This window comes from Myxine glutinosa, chromosome 9 (assembly GCF_964187855.1).
Source record: "Myxine glutinosa chromosome 9, kmMyxGlut1.1, whole genome shotgun sequence".
NCBI classification, from domain to species: Eukaryota; Metazoa; Chordata; class Myxini; order Myxiniformes; family Myxinidae; genus Myxine; species Myxine glutinosa.
The window spans coordinates 26315410-26336947 of NC_136269.1; the positions used below are offsets into that span (position 1 = coordinate 26315410).

Sequence of the window (21538 nt, forward strand, 5' to 3'; positions counted from 1 at the left end):
TCATGAACCCCAATTAAGAACCAACAGTGAGCTTCTTATTCAGCCAAGCTAAGTTGACACCTCTATAGACGATCGTCATCCCACGGCTGGAGCTGCACGCTGCTCTGCTTGCTGTGGAGATGAATGAAATGATCCTCGGTGAGTTGTAGGTGCCTATTGACAACCTCAACTTCTACACGGATAGCAGAATCAAGGGAGGCGCAAAGCGACTCTCCCTTTATATGGGATCGTTTCTCTGTATGCAACTTCAACATGGGGACGGACAATTCTACTGGACGGCTTCTGCTGGACGGCTTCTACTGGCTTCTACTGGACGGCTTCTACTGGACGGCTTCTACTGGCTTCTACTGGACGGCTTGTACTGGCTTCTACTGGACGAAATTGTCTGCAAATTTCAGAAGTTAATACTTTGTTCATTGAGGTAATATGTTCCAAATTTCAGCAACGTCTGTTTCCGCATTCTTGAGTTTTATTAAGAAAACCCTCAAATCCACGTTGGTGTCGGTCTGTCCGTCCGTCCGTCTGCCCAAAATGTGTTGGCAATCATATCTCAAAGGCGATACATTGAAACTAGCTGAAACATGGAATATACATCGGCCATTGCATTTAATTAATGGCTTTCAAAACAAATTCAAAATCTGCACTCATTAAGAGGGGCTATGGGTTTTTTTTTGACCCCCCAAAATAGGTATTTGCTCTCTTCTCTGAAACTACCCACACGATGTTGATGAAACCAAGAGGAACATAAGTGATGCTCTAGAAAAGTTCATATAAAGGGGCGCCAATTTGATATCTTACACCTGCATGAAGAAGTAAATGTATTTTATTTGCCAGATGTAGGGCACGCCTTTATTTGAACTTTTCTTGAACATCACTTGGTTCCTCCTAAGAACACAAGGGTAGTCCAGCATGCACACGAGATTTTTTGAATGTCTCTTCTTTTATATAGTTTGCCACATGGCACATGCCATATAAAGGGGCCTTGTTTCTGCCCCTGGCATTTTTCTCAAGAGTGGTTATGGGATATCTGACCAATGAGACTCGACACTTATAAGTGTATGTCGCCAACAGAGCATCCCAAAAGGTTCTGAACCAACCCAATGTAGGTATATCTCGACGAGCGTCAATCGCACTGACCTAACCAGAAACCTGATTACTGCTTCGAGCCGTGTAAATTGGCCATGGATTAAAGAACCAGTCTTCCTACAGCTTTCAGTCATTCCCAAAACGGAGGCTGCTCTAACACTTAACCTACTGCATGTAATGATCTGAAGGATCGTGCTGAGTTGTCTGAGGACACTACAGAAGTCTCTGTTTGTTTGTTTGTTGGTCTGTGAGTAGGATATCTCATAAAGTTATGGATGGATTCGGATAAAACTTGGTGGACAAATTGGGTGTGTGACAAGGACGAATTGATTCGATTTTGGTGAAAGTCTCGATCTGGATTTGGATACGATATGTTTTTAATTTTCTAAGTGATTCTTCACTATTGGGAGATTGGTTAAGGTCTGGATGCAGATCCTGCCTATCAGTGGGATACAAACCGTAAACTGTTCCGCCTGGTGGAGGTATGCAGCTATGCGCTCTACCGAGTACCGTTCTATTTTGTCTTGCAAATGTTCCCTTGGTGTTCTGGCCTTGATAGATTAGTCAACTTCCACATGAGCCTCAGCAGTAGTCTCTCCTGATCTCAATTTAGCAAGATAGATCTTGTTACCTTCACTCATTTTTGAAGGACAAAGTGAAAATGTGTCGAACAAGCACAAATGCCATAAAGTACAGAACTCTACATGTATAAGGCCCTCAAAAAATAAAAAATAAATAATTGTACATCTGCATTAGTTCCTCTGTGCAACCAAAGGGGAACAACGATTTGGTGTAAAACTGTCTGCTGGTCTATCCGTAGGCTAGGTGCTTCTGCTGTAGCTGCCATCTTGGAGTAAACTCATCGAAACCAGCTCCGGTCTTCATTTGTTTTATTTCTCTCTCACATGTGGGGAGATTTACAACATGTTACATGCCAATAATTAGTTTATTTCTCATATTGGAAGTGCAGATAACAATAAGTACTCGTAGTTACAATAAATACACAGTAACCATAGGAACCGATATATACAAGGAAATCTTAGACAGCAGACAATTAATGTTGTATTGTTGACTATGATCATGTTACATTCGCATGGACTGTGCGCTGCACGTTATTACCCATTGCTCGGGCTGCTGCTGTAGCCGCCATCATATGGTAAACTTGTCGCGACCAGCTCTGCGGTTCATTTGTCATTTGCTTTATTTCTCTCTCATGGAATATAGCCGGAGGTTGCAACAGATCTGTACTTGTGTGTTTTGATATGAAGAACTTATTTAACTCCTTGTATATAAACCTACCATCCAGAAATACATGATAATTTGAGAGTACACTGATTGGATGAGAGGGCATTTGCTCAAATACCGTAGCTCAAATGGGAAATTCCTTTTAAATATTTTTTTCCCCTAAAACTGGCATATGTTCTACTGAATTTGTGTTATTGAGTATTCATGTTGGAGTGCACTGCTAAAGAGAAACTTTGGTACTCGCTTTTAAGGAGAAGGGTACCGAACCCTAACCCTAACCCTAATTTTTACCTACGACATGTCACAGGTTTACAAGAACTCTGCATGGTTGTTGTTGTTGTTGTTGTTGTTGTTCTTGATAGGGGGTCGATTTTTATAATGTGCACCTATTGGTCCGACAACTGCTGTACCCCACCCACATTTGTCGCTTGACTCCGCCCACAGTGCCCAGCCAAAATAATATGGCCGCTATCTTGGTTTTCTGTTTTTACCTTCGCAAAAGCGGAAGGTTATGTTTTGATCGCTGTGTATTTATTTGTATGTCTGTGTGTGTGTGTGTATGTTATTCGCATAACTCAAAAAGTATTCAACCGAATTGCATGAAATTTGGTGGGATGATTGGTTATTATACGGGACACATTTGATTAGATTTTGGGAGCAATCGGGTCAAAGGTCAAGGTCAAAGTCACGAAAAGGTCAAAATCGTATTTTTGTTGTTCTGTTCCCTACACTCCCATGCCAAGTACAGAACAGTAGCTGCGGCGAAGGTATGCGCTCTACCGAGTGCCCGTTCTAGTTACCTTCGCAAAAGCGGAAGGTTATGTTTTGATCGCTGTGTATTTATTTGTATGTCTGTGTGTGTGTGTGTATGTTATTCGCATAACTCAAAAAGCATTCAACCGAATTGCATGAAATTTGGTGGGATGATTGGTTATTATACGGGACACATTTGATTAGATTTTGGGAGCAATCGGGTCAAAGGTCAAGGTCAAGGTCACGAAAAGGTCAAAATCGTATTTTTGTTGTTCTGTTCCCTACACTCCCATGCCAAGTACAGAACAGTAGCTGCGGCGAAGGTATGCGCTCTACCGAGTGCCCGTTCTAGTTTTAATTGGTTTTCTAAGACGTCAGGCCTGCAGAGCTCTGCTGATTATACACTGCCTGTGTCTGTTGCGTCAGATTTTCATTGGCTTTTTTTGTGTCTAGTGTTACCCACGATGAAGTACCCCCAAAAATCTGATCGTATGTCAACATTTCTTGTCCCCGGTCGCACCGCGGAGTGAAAGGGGGACTATGGTTTTCCCCTCCGTCCGTGTGTCCGTCCGTCCGTCCGTCCGTGCGTGCGTGCATGCGTGCATACATGCGTGCGTACGCGAAGGACCGCATTCGAATTTGGTGTGTGGATGCAACCCACGTCAAAATCCAAGATGGCCGCCGCAATGTATGTCTGATGCCATGTATGTCTGAACCTTGTGAGCGGAATATCTTGAAAAATAAGCGAAGTACCAACTTCTAATCTGGTGCGTGGGTGTATCTAGGCACCAGGAAGAAACCTATTGAAAATTGGGTCGCCACGTCAAAATCCAAGATGGCGGCCGCCATGCATGTCTGAACAATGTGAGCTGAATATCTTGAAAAATAAGCGAAGTACCAACTTCTAATCTGGTGTGTGGGTGTATCTAGGCATAAGGAAGAACGCTATTGAAAATTGGGTCGCCACGTCAAAATCCAAGATGGCCGCCGCCATGTATGTCTGAACCTTGAGCCGAATATCTTGAAAAATAAGCGACGTACCAACTTCTAATCTGGTGTGTGGGTGTATCTAGGCATAAGGAAGAACCCTATTGAAAATTTGGTCGCCACGTCAAAATCCAAGATGGCCGCCGCCATGTATGTCTGAACCTTGAGCTGAATATCTTGAAAAATAAGCGACGTACCAACTTCTAATCTGGTGTGTGGGTGTATCTAGGCATAAGGAAGAACGCTATTGAAAATTGGGTCGCCAGGTCAAAATCCAAGATGGCCGCCGCCATGTACGTCTGAACCTTGTGAGCGAAATATCATATCATAGCATGTTTTCTGCGTCTTCCACTTTGTCAACTCACATCACTTCCCTGACGGGGGACCTAGGCGTAACGCTCGTTTATTAGTGAGGTTTAATCAGGCCTGTCAGCATGCATGGTACATGCCTCTATAAAAAGAAATAGCATTGTATGATTTTTGAGTGGCTCCATATTGTGGTTAAACAATCCGTGACCGCATTACGAATCGGCTCGTTCTGATATAACCGTGGGGAAGGTGACATGGATGTGAGGTGTCAAGTTAATTTTTTATAGCGCATTAAATGTGTGAATCCCAATCGCGCTGTACATTTTTTAAGAGTGCTTTAATATATACGCGTTGCCCAATCGGCCCATTACCGGATTTTGTTGCAGGTTGTGACCACCAAGTGGTCATTTTTATTTAATTTATATATTTTAATTTAATTATTTCATAATGTTGTGCATAGTGTCGTCCTTGTTATTTCTTCAGCCTTCAAAATATACCACATAATTATTTTTTTAACTTTTGTCAAGGATCAACGTACAGGTCTCATGCACCAGTGTTTGTATGACATATCCTCATGTGAAATGAATTGTGCACAGACAATCTGATTTCCTCGGCCATCAGTGGTTTTATGAATGTGATTGTGTCAGCCACAATAAATGCTTTCTAGATGCACTCTTCAATGAACCATTCGAGAATAATACAACCGAGCATCTAACAATCAGTTTCAAGTTACATGTTTGCACCTGCATAAACATGGCCTGTTTAATCCAACCTGAGGCTAATGTCAGCAGTCTGGGCATCTTGATTTCCATTGGTTCGATGTTGAGCAAATAGACTTTCGGCTTTGATGCTAAAACTGCATTGGAAAGTATGTTTGGTATTTTCAGTGTCTTTTTTAATAACCCATTATCTTCGCATTGATTGTAATTATCTCACTGAAGGATGATAAGTTGCCAGATGACCAAGTTTGGGAGAAACTGGTTCGTAAGGCATGCAACACCATGCATTCCATTCCAAACTCGAGCTCCATTTGCACAACCCCTCCAGCCACCACCTTCCCCACTCAGGCACACATCCCCATCCACCCGTAAAATATAGACATTTTATACGCTTTGTCATTGTACACCTCACATTCTGTACCCAGACAGGTATAACTCCTTTGGTAAGCTGATCATGTTTTCCGTTTAATTGTTCTCACTTCACCAGAGACTTTTCTGAAAAATATCAAGAACAAAAAATAAAACTTGTCACTTTTCAATAGATAAACTAGAACGACACTCAGTAGAGAGCATACCTCCGCCTGGTTGGCCATATCACTCAATGGTGACGAATCACTTAAAAAATTCTACACCTGAATCCGAATCCGGATCGTCACCAAAACTGAATCGAATCTTCCTTGTCACACACACAACCTGTCCAACAGGTTTCGTTAAAATCCATCCACAACTTTTTGAGATATCCTGCTATGTATCGTTTTTGGCCCGATCTCCCAATGGTGAAGAATCACTGAAAAAAATTATCGGATCCGAATCCAAATCTTCACCAAAATCGAATAATTTCGTCGTTGTCACATATTCTACATCTCTGCCAAATTTCGTCCGAATCCGTCCACAACTTTGAGATATTTTGTTCACAAACGGACAGACAGACAGGGGTGAACACATAACCTCCATCCACCTTTGGTGGCGGAGGTAATCAACAATAGTGAATCCATAATGCAATCCACAACTAGAACAGCAATTGGTAGAGAGCATACCTCCGCCAGGTTAAACAGTTTACATTTTGTATCCCACTGGATCGCTGGATCTGGATCCGGACCTGAGCCAAAATCTCGTCGCTTGTTCTTGTCCCTTACCCAAGTTATCCACCAAGTTTTGTCATAATTCGGCCACAACCTTTTGAAATATCACTCAATGAATGAAAGGAAGGAATGAATGAATGAATGAATGATCGTTTTAAGGCCATTTTCCCCGCTAGATCGGGGGTTAGCCTTGCGGGCCCCATGATGATCATGGTTCCCTGTTTGAGGCAATGTTTTTATGGCCGGATGCCCTTCCTGACGCCAACCCTTGGTCGCCTCTTACGATGCGCAGGGATACGGTGTACCTATTCTAACTGGGGTGCACACCGGGAGATGGTGCGGTGAAATGATGAAATGATCAATGGTGAAAAATAACTTAAAATTAAAAAAAACACTCATATTCAGATCCACCAAATGGAATCATTTCGTCCTCGTCACACACCCAAACTCTCCAACAAATTTCATCAGAATCCGTACACAACCTTTTGAGATATCCTGTTTACAGACAGATTGACAAATAGACAAACATGAGTGAAAACATAACTTCTGTCCACCTTCGGTGGCGGATGTAAAGAGCAGTAGAATGAGAGATAGAGAGTGGGGGTGGGACACACGAACAGCAGAGTTGAGGGACAAAATGGAGGCGGACTTGTGGTGAAGAATGAGAGCAAGGAGAGGACACAAGGGGGTGATCAAGATGGATACAACCACAAACTCTCAATCACAAAATGTGGAAGGAAAACTGCAAATGCTTGACCGATTCCCCTTACAATTTGCATACGCGCTTGGTGTACCTACATCAGGTCATGGGTATTAAATTCGCCCCACTCTCTCCTGCCACCACCCCCTCACCCCCGAAGGTGAGGACGCACAATTCTCGCCTGTACACGTGGTAGCTATAGCGCAACTGGTAGAACCACTGACTTCTGCAGGAAGGAGTAGGGTTTTGAGGGTGGTGAAACGACGACAGACATGGCACAGTGCGAATGATTCACTGACAGCATATTTCACTACCCGAGGGAGCGGGTATTACTGGTGGATCAAAACGTCACAAATGTAACTGTCAACATTCTCCATCCCAAGGAGCAACTTTCTCATGCCTCGTACGAACACACCTCCTGAGTTCATCATTCCAAGTGGCATCTTCAAAAACTTGTGTGTGCCACGCAAATGCTGTCTTGTGCATCTCTTCAGCAGCGACCAGAATCTGCTAACGTCGCTTACTCAAGTCACATCCTTGTAAATAACTGCTGAATGATCCCCATCTCCAACATCTCTTGTATATCCTGACTGAGGGACTTCCTGATTGTTATGTTTTTATTATTATTTAATTTTCAATTTTTTGGACACAAAGTCAAGGCTCGTGGAAGAACTGGAACTCAGGAGAACTCCAGACAACAACGTGGAACTCCAGACACTGGATGGATCAGGACGCAACAGAACAAGAGGAACAGTAGAAAAAGGGGAAACACCAACAGCAGGGCCAAGGGACAAAATAGAGGGAGACTAGGACAAATAATGGATGTGGGGAATAAATATGGGGTAGGTGAGGGTGCGTGGGGTGTGCAGGATGTATACAGAAGCAAAACCTCAAAAAGGAAAAACTGGAAATTTGGAAGGAGGTTTGAGGGATGGGTGTTAACTGGAGTAGAAAAGATCATGGTTTTGGTGCGGATGATCTGAGATGGTGGTGAACAACTGTCTTGAAGAACTGGAGGGACGAGCGAGATTGAAAAGAACGTGGAAGTCGATTCCACAGGTGGGAAGAAAATAAACTAATGAGTGGAGGTGAGCAGTGATTTTGGATGTTGGAATTTGACCAGAAGGGGGCTGATGGTGGACCATGTGCGTCCTGCAGAAACCTGGGGATTAAACTGGATTAAAGTCACCAGAATAATGGCAACTTGACTGCATCGAATGTCAAACAGGGTCATCTTCTCCAATAGAGATCGACGAACACTCCTGCTATGAGCATTCCTATGACATGTCACGAGAGTGGCAAAATCTGGTGACATTGCCATGTAGTCCCAGCCAGTAGAAATTACTGAGGATCTTCTCAGACATCTTCTTGATCCCGATCTGCCCCCTTTGGTTGAATTATGGACCACCTGTAGCACTTGTTGATGGAGTGGAACCAGAACCATCAACCATCATTTGACTTCTTTTTTTTATTATTTATTTATCTCAGGCACTGCACTTGAAATTGCCATCTTGGTGGGGCAGGGATAGGGGTGGGGGGTGGGGGGGGAAGGGAGGAGGAAAAATTTTATCTTCCCCGTCAAAATATTTTGTGTTAATGGTGGTTGAATCAGTGAATTTTTAACGTCTGACATCACCAGCATACCCCACCACCACCAACACTACCTTGTGGTAATTTATGATCTCCATTCCAAATGGCTTGAAGTCTTTCCGGTGGGATCAGTCATCTCCCATGCCATGCTCAACATCCTGGACACTGTCATCTCCCAATGGGAGCTGCCCCAGGTCATTAAAACAGATAATGGGCCACAGTTCATCTTTGCCGAGTTCTGCGCTTTCCTCAGCGACAGGGGAATCGAACACATCTGCACGGCCATCTACCACACACAGGCCAATGGGGGGAGGGCACACCTGCTACTCACAGGCCAATGGGGGGAGGGCACACCTGGCTCAAGGTTTCACATTCCGAATGGCTCTCCTCCAGACACTGCTGCACTACAGAGCGACCCAGCACACCACCACAGGGGTCTCACTGGCGCTACTAATGTTGGGGCAAGAGCTGCATCTGCCTCTGGATAGTCTGCATCCACCAAAGACTCATTGTGCTGCACCTGCGGCAAGCATCAAGGTGCGCCAGCACAAGCCAGCAGTTTGACAGAGATCGCACAGTGAAGCTGCCTGGCATGTCTTCGACTGGGTCAGGGCTAAGCGCCCCCCCCCCCCCATCGTAGCGACAAGCTCCAGTCATTCTGGTCATGGTCCGTCCCTCCCCGCTGGGAGTCAGTCGCCAGGTGGGCTGAGCCACCTTCCAGGTACAGGAAGGGTCGCGGTGCCATGCTAGTCAGCTGCACAAAGTGCCGCCTCCGGACACCCTTTGGCCACCATGGAACTGTGGTCTGACCCGCCAGTTCAGATGCTGTGACCGATGGGGGAGGCCCTGAACCTGCGGTTCCAGCAGCACGGCCCACACGTGACTTCTGATGAAGGAGGGAGAGCGGGAAATGTTGTGTTTGGTTGTTATGGCTTCAATTTAATTGATGAGGTGTTGGTGTGAATGCTTTGCGTTGCTGTAACGGAGGGGGCGTGGTTGCTTTACGTGATGACGTGTTGGTATGAATGCTTTGGGTTACCGTAATGGAGGGAGCGTGGTTGCTTTACGTGATGACGTATTGGTGTGAATGCTTTGTGTTTCTGTAATGGAGGGGGCGTGGTTGCTTTACGGAATGACGTATTGGTATGAATACTTTGTGTTTCTGTAATGGCAACGGCATGGTTGCTTTACTTGATGACGTATTGGTGTGAATACTTTGCGTTGCCATAAAGGAAGGGGGAGCGGTTGCTTTACGACTGGTGAGGGAGACTCCATGTTGGGAAAGCGTGTGTGAGCCACGAAATAAACGTGCTCTTAACCCTTTGGAGTCTACTATTACTAGTACCCGATGAGCCGGCGAAGCCAAAGCCTCTTGCCACTATATTACCCATCACTATGGCATAAGTAGGTTAGGTAGTTGGTAGTAGGTAGGTGTAGTAGGTACTGTAGGGCAAAGGGGGGGGGGGCATTAAGCTCCAGGGGGCACTAGGCTCCACTACATTGTAAATCTTGAAGGTAAATATAATGCATTTACAATGTAGTGGAGCCTAATGCCCCCTGGAGCTTAATGCCCCCCTTTGCCCTACCTGGTAAGACTTGGTAAAAGAGAAGAGCAGACAGTCCTCCCCAATACCTACATACAATAAATGTCACAAGAAGCTTAAGGAAGTAACTATACGATGCGCTATGCTAGCTTAGGGCCTATTTTAAGAAATTTTAACTGGGCTTAACATACGTTTTCACAGTATGTGTGTAGTCTTCTAACTTCAGTCGCTGTCAGGGCTGGTTCTCTCCAGGCACTGCGGCTTCCTCCACCAGAAGTTAGCTTGCAATAAGATCAGTGCCGACAGATCAGACGATAGCGCCGTTTCAACGGCAATGTGTGACTGTCGTTAATCAAACCGAGCTTTCTTTCTTTATGTAAACCGCTTATACCGGTAGGTGCAGGACAACATCATAAATCAGACAAATCTACTGAGCATGGGATTGAAGCCTAATTCGGCTTTTTAGGTCTACCACTAAAGAAGAGAAAAATTTCGAAAATGCCCCAGAGTCGCGACTGTTGTCGCGAAGGGTGCACTAACCGGCAGTTACGTAGTTCTGCGGGCACCTATTGAACTTTTTCGCAATTGTTTATGCATACTTCCGCATCCGCAAGATGGCGGTCTCCATGGAGCGATTTGGTGCGTCAAAGCTTCGAAATTCTCAAAGGATACAGCAAAATCTGGCTTTTCAACATAAGATTGTGAATCAAAAAAAGACAGGTGAAACAAACTCCTATTGAACTTTTTCGCAATTGTTTATGCATACTTCCGCATCTGGAAGATGGCGGCCTCCATGGAGTGATTTTGTTTTTGAAATATTTTTTCAAATGCTCGAATCTCATTGGTTCCGGTGTTTGGTGACGATTTTCGTTGAAGATAACCAGGGCCCATGCGGGCCCGGGGAACGAGGTTGGTCTTAAAGTATTTTAATTACAAATTAGAGGTGCATAAGATTGTGAATCAAAAAAAGCCGGGTGAAACAAACTTCGATTGAACTTTTTTCAATTTGTTATGCATACTTCCGCATCCGCAAGATGGCGGCCTCCATTGAGCGATTTGGTGCGTCAAAGCTTCGAAATTCTCAAGGGATCCAGCAAAATCTGGCTTTTCAACATAATACGTACGCGTTCATTCACAACACCGGCTTCGCCGGCTATTATACCCTCTGGAGTCTATTATTATTATTATTATTATTATCATTATTATTATTATTATTATTATTATTATTATTATATATTATGCACATCGAATCCAGGAGGCGTTAATTGCGCGGTAAATTTGAATGCGGTTAGAGCCGATAAATTCGGCTTGTAGACATTTCGGCGCATGCGTGAAGCCGATAGAATCGGCTTGTAGACTCCAGAGTTAAGTTCAATCCACTGCAGTTATTGGAGTCGGGTTTTTACACCATCACATCACAACATTGTCCAAATTATTATGGCTTCTCCATGTTCTTATAATAAAGCTTTGTTGAAAATTTGATGACAAAACTCAAATGGTAAATTGAATTTTCAGGTCAATTGTTTGACAATTGATGATTTCATGCGATTCTGATTTTTGACCTTTGACTAAATTATTAATTTGCCTTCATATTCTCATAATAAATAAATAAATTTAAATTTGATGACAAAATGGTAATGGGACAAAATGGTAAATAGGTTATGGCTTGGCCAGACACGCAGACGGATGGACAGACACACAGAAGTGATTGCAAAATCCCACTGCACGTGGGACAGACTAATAAACCTAAACTTCTATAGTCACTAAGAGGCCCAACAGGGTCAGTGTCGTCGACATTAAAACCCTGATGGAAATCAACAAATAATCACATACATTATTTTAAACTGCCATTTCACTGGGTTCCTTCGCTAATACGTTTTATATTCCAAATATTTTGATTCCTGCAGCCTTTTGTCTTTTGATCATGCTGGTACATATAAGAGTTAGCTGTAGGATGACGAGATTATGACTGGATATCTATTGTTGTGGTTGCAGGAGGATGAGGTGGTACTGCAATGCTCTTCCACCATCCAGAGGGAGCAGCTAAAGTTCTGTCTAGCTGCTGAAGGCTTTGGAAACCGCCTTTGCTTTCTGGAATCCACATTCAATGCTAAGGTACACCCCCATTCTCCCAGAGCTTACTCGGCCTGCGATATCATGCCGGGTTGGGTAGTAATAACACATCGTATTATGGCAGAGAGCGTTTGCAAGTCAAGGTGGGAAATGATAACATGGGTCCTTAGACTGTTTCTGGATTGTAACTCCTCCCATCTTGGAAGTTATTTACAGGGTTACCGACTGCTACAGATTGCCTGCAGAAGCTCCAGAAGTTCTCCTCGTGCTATAAACCTAGGCCTAAGTAAAATATACGAGTGATTTGGTTGCATGATACAGTGGTTGGAAAAAGTTTGTAAACCCTTTAGAATTTTCTGTATTTCTGCATAAATTTGACTTAAAATGTGATCAAATCTTCGTTTAAGTCCTAATAGATAAAGAGAACCTGATTGAAGAAATAACACAACAAAATCTATTTTTTCATTTATTTACTGAGCAAAATGATCCAACATTCAATTTCTTTGTTGGAAAAAGCATGTAAACCTCGAGGGCTCGATGAAGGGGGTAATTACAGTCAGGTGTTTCATTCAATAGGATGACAATCAGGAGTGAGTTTGGGTGGCCCGGCCAAATATGAAAAACATAAACTTTGTTCGTCAACATCAGAGTCGGGTCTTCATCACACAGGTTTGTGTAAGCGTGTCATGCCCCAATCAAAAGAGACTTCTGAGGACCTCAGAAAAAGAGTTGCCGATGCTCATCGGTCTGGAAAGGGTTAAAAAAAAAACATTTCTAAAGATGTCGGACTTCACCAATCCACTGTCAGGCAGGTAGTGTACAGATGGAGAAAATTCAACACCATTGTTACTCTTTCCAGTAGGAGTTGTCCAATAAAAAATCACGATAAGAGCAAGGCGTACAATAATCCTAGAGGCCACAAAGAACCACAGGGTAATGTCTAAGGATCTGCAGGCCTCTCTTGCATTGGCTAATATCAGTGTTCATGAGTCCACAATCAGGAAAACACGGAACAAGAATGGTGTGCATGGGAAACCACTGTCCTTATCGATGCTGACAAGGAGGAAACCGCTGCTATCTAAGAACATTGCTGTCCGTCTCAAGTTTACCAAAGACCACCTGGATGATCCAGAGGCTATTAGAAGAATGTTCTGTGGACAGATGAGTTGAAAGTGGATCTTTTTTTGACTTAAATGAGAAACGTTATGTTTGGTGAAAACCAAACACTGCAATCCTACATAGGAACCTCATCTAAACCGTGAAGCATGGTGGTGGGAGTATCATGGCTTGGGGATGCTTTGCTGCCTCAGGACCCGGACGGCTTACCATCATTGACAGAACCATGAATTCTGGATTGTACCAGCAAATTCTACAGGAGAATGTCAGGACATCCGTCCACGAGCTGAAACTTAACAGAAAGCGGGTTGTGCAGCAAGACAATGATCATAAACGCACATGTAAATCTACAACAGAATGGCTGAAACAGAAGAGAATTTTTTGTTTTGGAATGGCCAAGTCAAAGTCCAGACCTTAACCCAATTTAAATGTTGTGACAGAACCTGAAGTGAGCATTTCATGCAAGAAAGCCAACAAATGTCTCTGATTTGAAGTAGTGTTTTGAATTTGAAGGAGGTCTCTGATTGTGCCTCTTGAAAGGCTAATTCAACTGAAGGCAATCTCAGTTCCTTTCACTAAGCTCGGAACAAGTGTGTGTGTCTACCCTCAGGAGAGCCAGGAAGCACTATCTCTCTACTATCAAGACTGAATTCTCAAACCTGTCTCCCTTCTACAAATCCTGGTGGAGTCTGGTCAAATCTGTTACTTGTGTTTGTTCCACCTCCTTCCTGTCCCTTACCTCAAATGGCTATACAGCTAACACCACACGTGACAAAGCCGAATGCCTCAACTCTGTGTTTGCCTCAAAATCTTGTGTCACAAACCCATCTCTCTCTGTACCCACATTACGCAGTCGAACTCAGCTGCTCCTGAACTCTGTGTCCTCTCCTGACAAGGTGGAAAAGTTTCTGTCAAATCTCAACTCTGATTCTGCATATTCTGGTGTACAGACCTGAAGACCCTGTAAATATTCTGGTGGACCAGACGGCATAAGCCCAAGGGTCCTAAAATCCTGCTCTGCCGCTCTTTCACACCCTCTCTCAATTCTCTTCACCCTCTTCTTGCTCAAGGTCATCTGCCATCTGCTTGGAAATCAGCCAATATTACTGCTTTACACAAGAAAGGGCAAAACAGATCCTTGCAACTACAAACCAATCAGGCTGCTCCCAATAATCAGCAAGGTCATGGAATCGATCATCGCTTCTGACATCAAATCCTTCCTCTTCTCCAAAGGCTTGATCTCGGATCATCAATTTGGATTCAGACCAGGTCATTCTACTCTGGACATGCTTCTTCTGCTGTCTCAACAATGGTTAGAGGTCGTCAATGCCAAAGAGGAAATCAGAGCTGTCTTCCTTGACATATCTTGTGCCTTCGAAACGGTCTGCACCTCTCCATGCTCACCAAACTCTCCTCGTATGGTATCCATGGAAATCGTCATGCATGGCTTGCAGACTTCCTTTCTGGTCGTAGTCAACATGTGGCCCTGAATGGATTTCTCTTATCTCCCCTTCCTTTTCAGGCTGGAGTTCCTCACGGCAGTGTTCTGGGCCCTGTGCTTTTTCTGATCTTCATTAATGTTCTCTCCGACTCTCTGGAAAATCCTCTCTATCTCTTTGTTGATGACTCCACTCTCTGCCGCTTCATATCTCAACCCTCAGATCGGCAGGCAGCAGCCTCTTCAATCTCTGTAGACCTGGAAAATATCACAAACTGGTCAAACAAGTGGAACATGTCTTTCAATCCTGACAAATCTCACACTCTCACTATGTCTCTCCGAAAAGTCCGTCTGGACAACCCTCCCATCTACTTTCTGAACAATCCTCTTGAAGAAGTTCTGTTACTCAAGCTTTTGGTTCTCAATATCTGCCATGATCTTTCCTGGGAAAACCACATTTCCAAGCTGGCCTCCAAAGCCAGTCGCCGAATGGGCATCCTTTGTCATGCAAAGTCCTTTCTGGGAACTTTTGAGCTCCTCACCACACACAAAGCTTTCATCCACAGCTCAATGGAATACTTCTCTCCCCTCTGGGCTGGTGCTCCTGCCTCACATCTAACTCGGCTTCATGCGGTTGAAACCAAAGCATTCAGAATCATTGGAATCTCCCGCAAAGAAGCTGATTCTGAGGGCCTTTCTCTCTCTCACCGCAGGCAGGTAGGTGGTCTTTCTGTATTCTACCGACTCCTCTCTGGCCTTGCTCCCCCAGCTCTGTCTGTGCTCTGTCCCCCAAGTATTCCTACAGGTCGCACAAGATCTGCCAGCAATCCTCTTTTGGTGAAGCTGCCAAAATCAAGACTCTCTGCTCACCTTCACTTCTTCATTTCTCTTTTCTCTCACCTCTGGAACAAACTCCCACACTCTGTTCAATCCCTCTCCTCCCTCCAGGTCTTTAAAACAGCTGTTCACCACCATCTCTTATCTTCCCACATCCAAAACCTTGAGATCTTTTCTATCCCCGTTAAAACGCCCCAAATCCGCCTCTTTGAATCCCCAGCTTCTTTCCTGGGGTTCCTAGTAGTGTTAATTTGCTTTTTGCCATGCACCCTACCCTCCTCCCCCAGCCCCCCCTTCCACAGATCTACCAAAGTCCCTGCTCTCTTCTGTTGTTGTGCTTGCGTGCGTCCCTCTCTCCCCCTCTTGTCTCCCACTCCCTTCATTGCATGTTTTTCATGTGTCATTGTGTGAGCACATACACGAGCCTCGATTCTGTATGCAAAAAAGGGTAATTTTAAAGAGTAATTATAAAGGGTTCTAAAGGGTAATTATAAAGGGTTCTAAAGGGTAATTATAAAGGGTTCGAAAGGGTAATTGTAAAGGGTTCTAAAGGGTAATTGTACAGGGTTGTAATGGGTAATTGTACAGGGTTCTAAAGGGTAATTGTGCAGGGTTCTAAAGGGTAATTGTAAAGGGTTCTAAAGGGTAATTGTAAAGGGTTATAAAGGGTATTTCTAATGGGGTTCTAAAGGGTAATTCTGAAGGGTAATTCTGAAGGGTTCGAAAGGGTAATTCTAATGGGTTTCGTTCGTTTCTAGGCTTTGCTATTTCATATTAAAAATGCCAAACTGCAAATACCAGAAATGCTTCCGTTAGACATGGGTGCTATTGTTTTTATCTTCCACTTCAGAATGTGCCGCCTGACCTGTCCATCTGCACATTTTTCTTGGAGCAGTCATTGTCTGTCAGAGCCCTGCAGGAGATGCTCACGTTCGCTGGGAAGACAGCTGAGGGGGTGAATATTAACATGATTATGGTGGTAATGGTACATGATTGATTATTGAGATAATCCATGACATAACGGTAATGTCCATTTCTGACCATCAATATGTGATTACAGGTCGGAAAATAAACATTTCAAGCTGAGATTGTTGGTTGGGTGAGGATACAAAATGACTGCGTTGTTTGGGGTTAGGGAGGAGAGGTGTTTGAGGGTTTTTTATACAAGGAAGAGCAATGAGAGAGCTCATGGAAGAAGAGCTCATGAAAGAGCAATGACACAGAACAGATCAGGACACAACATGACAAAGGGAAGAGCAGGATAAAGGGAAATGCTAACAGCAGGGCAGAGGGAGAAAGTCGATGGAGATGGACAACCAAGGGATGTAGGTAACGATGGGTGGTAAGGGAGAATGCAAGGGATGAACAAGATGGACATGTAAGCAAAGTTTAGGGGGTGAGGGATATGGTGGTTTAACGAGTGTAGAAAAGATCAGGGTTTTGGATTGGGGGTGGGTTAACCTGAGATGGTGGTGTACAGATGTCTTGAAGATGTGGAGAGAAGAAAGAGATTGAAGAGTGTGTGGAAGGTGGTTCCACAGGTGGGGTAAAAAGGAATAAATGAGTAGAGGTGAGCAGTGGTTCTGGATTTAGGCAGTTTCACAAGGAGGAGTTTGCTGGTGGACGCCGCGTGTATCTTACAGATACCAGGGGGGGGGGGGGGGGGAGGGGGACAGACCACGGAGAGAACAGAGGGTGCAAGACCAGAATTGAGGCTGAAGAAGACAGAGAGATCACCGACCTGTCGGCGATGGTGAAGTGATAGGCCCATTGACTCAGCTACATCACGAGAGATTCCAATGATCTTGAAAGCCTTGGTTTCTACGCCGTCAAGCTGAGCAAAATGTGAGGCAGAGGAGCCAGCCCAGAGGGGAGAACAGTACTCCATGAAGCTGAAGATGAAAGCCTCGTAGGTGGTTAGGATTAATAATAAATAACATTTCCTAGTAGGGAACTCTCCCCTTCCTCCTCCCCTTTCCATCCCCTTCCCCTCCCCTCTATCTCACCTTCCCTCTCCCAAGATTTTGCATCATTTGCAGGTAGATGTAAGCTATTTTTAGAAAGGTGTGTCCTACAGTAGCAAAAAGGCAATATTTATTGCGAAGATTGTTGATGAAGATTCGAATTACCTGTTCATTATGCTTTAATGAACTTGCTAGATATGTCTATCATCTCCCATCTACTGTATTCAAAGAGATGCTTCAAGAAGATGGACAAGTGATCACTTTTCTCTGACAAGTTTATCCCAACTTCGATGTCTTTTTTACCCAGTTTGAAATTTGTACATTATTATTATTACATCCTATTTATTAAATAGTTGGATGAGTTCATCTTCAATGCACGTTCACACACTTACATACACGTACACATACACGTACATATACATACACTCACAACCTGGGTCTGCCTAGCAGGCACGTAAGACATCGGCCATTATAAAGCTCGCAGGTTTAGTGTGAGAAATCTCTGAGGATATTCCAGAGACTCAATAGCTCAGTGGGCTGTCACCGCGTAAGTGATGAGGGCTGTGGGTTCGAGTTCCGGGTTGAGTCAGAATTTTTCACACTAGCCCAACGCAGGAATTTACTTCCTGTTTATTAAAACTTGCGTATATATATGCACACATCAATCGAGATTTATAGCCAGTTGGAGGGTTGCGGCACACAGCAGTTGATCAGTCCCAACGAATTGACTGAGGTTCATATGTCCCCAGAACGGGACGCTTGTCTGCACTTTGCGTGTGTGCTTGCTCAAGCTCCCCGGAGTGCTGCGGAGAGTGCCAATCTTCAGGTTTGTTTCAGCGGTCGCTCTGTCATGACGACTGGTGTCAGGAGCTCGCGATTTGTCGGGAGCATGTCGGGAACGTCCGTTGATTCATCATGTTGTATGCTGAAATAATTTGCTGATATAATTCACACACAATCTGTTCCTCCACATCCGCTGACATTTTGTTTCTTCTCTTAGCTGCTGTGTCATTTGTGAGGACTTGAGAGGTTTTCTTGATAGCTCCTTCATCCAACAACTCTTGACAAATGTCTTTCAATTCGGGAGAATGAGCTACTCAGCAGTTGTGTTCAGCTTCTTTGCTTTTGAAACACGTCAATAGATTTTAAATGAGGTTTTAAGAGCACTGACGTTGACTTTTGATGATTCGTTGATTCTAGTATAAACATGATATTAACATCTCTGTTGATTGGAATAAACCATTATGTTGAGGGAGCGGGGCTCCAACGCGAGTCGAAAGAAGTGACGCGACCAAAGACGGAATTCGTCCGAGTTGCTTTATTGAAACAAAACAGCTCAGGTATTCTGACAAAAGCCCGTTTATCGGGCAGCAATATATATACACATTTATGTCGGCAAGTTTGCCCGGCACAAGCTATACCGGGCATGCCCGGACGCTCTGGGCGAGCCCTGGAAAGGCGATAGCGGGCATGCCCGGACGCTCTGGGCGAGCCCTGGAAAGGCGATAGCGGGCATGCCCGGACGCTCTGGGCGAGCCCTGGAAAGGCGATAGCGGGCATGCCCGGACGCTCTGGGCGAGCCCTGGAAAGGCGAGAGCGGGCATGCCCGGGAAAGACGAGACCGGGCGTGCCCGGGAGGTTCGGGCGTGCCCGGGAACAGTGAGTCCGGGCATGCCCGGGAGAGGCGCGTCTGGCCGTGTTCTGGCCGGTGCAAGGCGATTGCGTGCATCCAGCGGTAACCGCTACACACGCCCCTCCAGAATCGACCTGCACCGGCAGGGTCAATTTAAGGGGGGTCCGGATGACCCGGCCGAAGCGACCCCTGGAGGGTCGTGGGGAGGGGTCCTACGTGGTGGTGGGTGGTCGAGCGGGGGGAACTGTGGATGGGGGGCGGCCTCGCCGCGGAGGAAGGGCCAACCGTGGTGGTTGGTCAACGTCCATGTGCGCCGGTTTGAGGCGGTCCACAGAGATCCGGTCCGACCGGCCGCCAACGTCGACGACAAAGGACTTGTCGCCCCGTCGAAGGACCCAGAAGGGCCCGTCGTACGGCGGCCGGAGTGGCTCCCGGTGCGCCTCATGACGCACAAAGACGTACTCCGCTGTGCGAAGTGCCGGGGGGATGTAGGACTGGGGGCCACCGTGGCGGGACGTTGGCACGGGGGCAAATCGGCGGGCGGCCTCCTGGAGGTCCGAGCGCTGGTGTGCGGCGGACCAGGGACTGGTAGCGTCGGGCACGAACTCGCCTGGGACGTGGAGCGGCTGGCCGTAGACGAGCTCGGCGGCGGACGCCCGGAGGTCCTCCTTGGGGGCCGTGCGGAGGCCCAAAAGGACCCACGGCAGCCGGTCGGTCCAACCGTCGTCCTGAAGGCCGGCCATGAGTGCGGCCTTCATGGAGCGGTGAAACCGCTTGCACAACCCGTTGGCTTGGGGGTGGTAGGCCGTGGTGCGGTGCAGCGTGACCCCCCAACGAGCAGGCGACCGCGCCCCAAAGTTCGGACGTGAACTGTGGGCCGCGGTCGGACGAGATGTCCGCCGGTGCGCCGAAGTGCGCGACCCAGGTGGCGATTAACGCCTGCACCACGTTGGCGGTGGTGGTGGAGGTGAGGGGCACAGCCTCCGGCCACCTGGTGGTCCTGTCCACCATGGTGAGCAGGTGGGTGAACCCCCGCGATGGGGGCAGGGGACCCACCAGGTCCACGTGGACGTGGTCGAAACGCCGTGCAGGCACGGTGAAAGGTGCCAGCGGGGCCTGGGTGTGGCGGTGGACCTTGGCCCGCTGGCAGGCCGTGCAGGCGTTGGCCCAGTCGCGGACGTTCCTTCGAAGGCCGTGCCAGCCGAAACGCGCCGACACCAGCTTCTGAGAAGCTTTCCGGCCCGGGTGAGAAAGGCCGTTAGATGGAGGCGAAGATGCGGCGCTGCCAGGAAACGGGCACGATGGGGCGAGGCTGGCCCTGGGAGACGTCGCAGAGCAGGACGGTGCCCGCGAAGGGGATGTCGGCCAGGCGGAGGCCCGCGTCCGCCGCCCGGAGGGCCTGCACCGAGGTGTCGGTGGTCTGGTCGGCCGCCATGAGCGCGAAGTCCACGCCGAGGTGGACCGCGTTCGCGCTGGCCCGAGAAAGACAGTCGGCCACAGCGTCGTCTTTGCCGGCGACGTGCCGGATGTCCGTGGTGAATTCCGACACGGCGGAGAGGTGGCGCTGCTGGCGGGCCGACCACGGCTCCGTGACTTTGGCCATTGCGTAGACCAACGGCTTGTGGTCGACGAAAGCCGTGAACAGTCGGCCCTCCAGGAGGTGTCGGAAATGGCGAACGGCCAGGAATAGACCGAGCAGCTCGCGGTCAAACGTGCTGTATTTTAACTCATTCGGCCGGAGCTGCCGGCTGAAAAAAGCGAGTGGCTGCCAAACCCCGTCCACCCATTGTTCATGGACTGCGCCCACCGCGTAGTTGGAGGCGTCCGTAGTGAGGGCGATGGGCGCGTTGAGCACCGGGTGAGCCAGCAGCGTTGCGTCGGCAAGGGCCCGTTTTGCGCTCGCGAAGGCCGCGTCCATGGCCGCGGACCAAACGATGTCATGCTTGGCCGGCTTGCCCCGGAGGGCCTCATAAAGGGGCCGCATGAGCTGAGCAGCGCGGGGCACGAATCGGTGATAAAAATTCACCATGCTGAGGAACTCTTGTAGGGCCTTGATGGAACGGGGACGCGGGAACGTGGTGATGGCCTCGACCTTGGTCGGCAGCGGCACGGCCCCGGTCTTGGTGATGCGGTGGCCCAAAAAGTCAACGGTCGTCGTGCCGAAGTGGCATTTGGCCGGGTTGACAATTAAGCCGTGCTCGCTGAGGCGACCGAACAGTGTTCGGAGGTGGAGGAGGTGCTCGGCGCGGGACGTGCTGGCGACGAGGATGTCGTCCAGATAGACGAAAAGAAATGGCAGGTCGCGCAGCACGCCGTCCATTAAGCGCTGGAACGCCTGGGCCGCGTTCTTGAGGCCAAACGGCATCCTCAAAAATTCGAACAGGCCGAACGGCGTGATGACGGCCGTCTTCGGGACGTCGGCCGCCCGGACAGGTACCTGGTGGTATCCCCGTATCAGGTCA

The 21538-nt window shown here is 47.0% G+C and overlaps 1 protein-coding gene across 1 annotated transcript in view; it reads left to right on the top strand.

The window, feature by feature from the left end:
* The first annotated feature begins 252 nt into the window (after nucleotides 1-252).
* Nucleotides 253-21538, top strand: part of LOC137435793 (ryanodine receptor 2-like) — a 633328-nt gene continuing 612042 nt past the window's right edge. The window contains exons 1-5 of the mRNA XM_078785085.1: nucleotides 253-358; nucleotides 8586-8770; nucleotides 8865-9008; nucleotides 12011-12130; nucleotides 16330-16434. Coding sequence (XP_078641211.1) covers nucleotides 253-358; nucleotides 8586-8770; nucleotides 8865-9008; nucleotides 12011-12130; nucleotides 16330-16434 — 660 coding nt within the window. The remainder of the gene's footprint in view (nucleotides 359-8585; nucleotides 8771-8864; nucleotides 9009-12010; nucleotides 12131-16329; nucleotides 16435-21538) is intronic.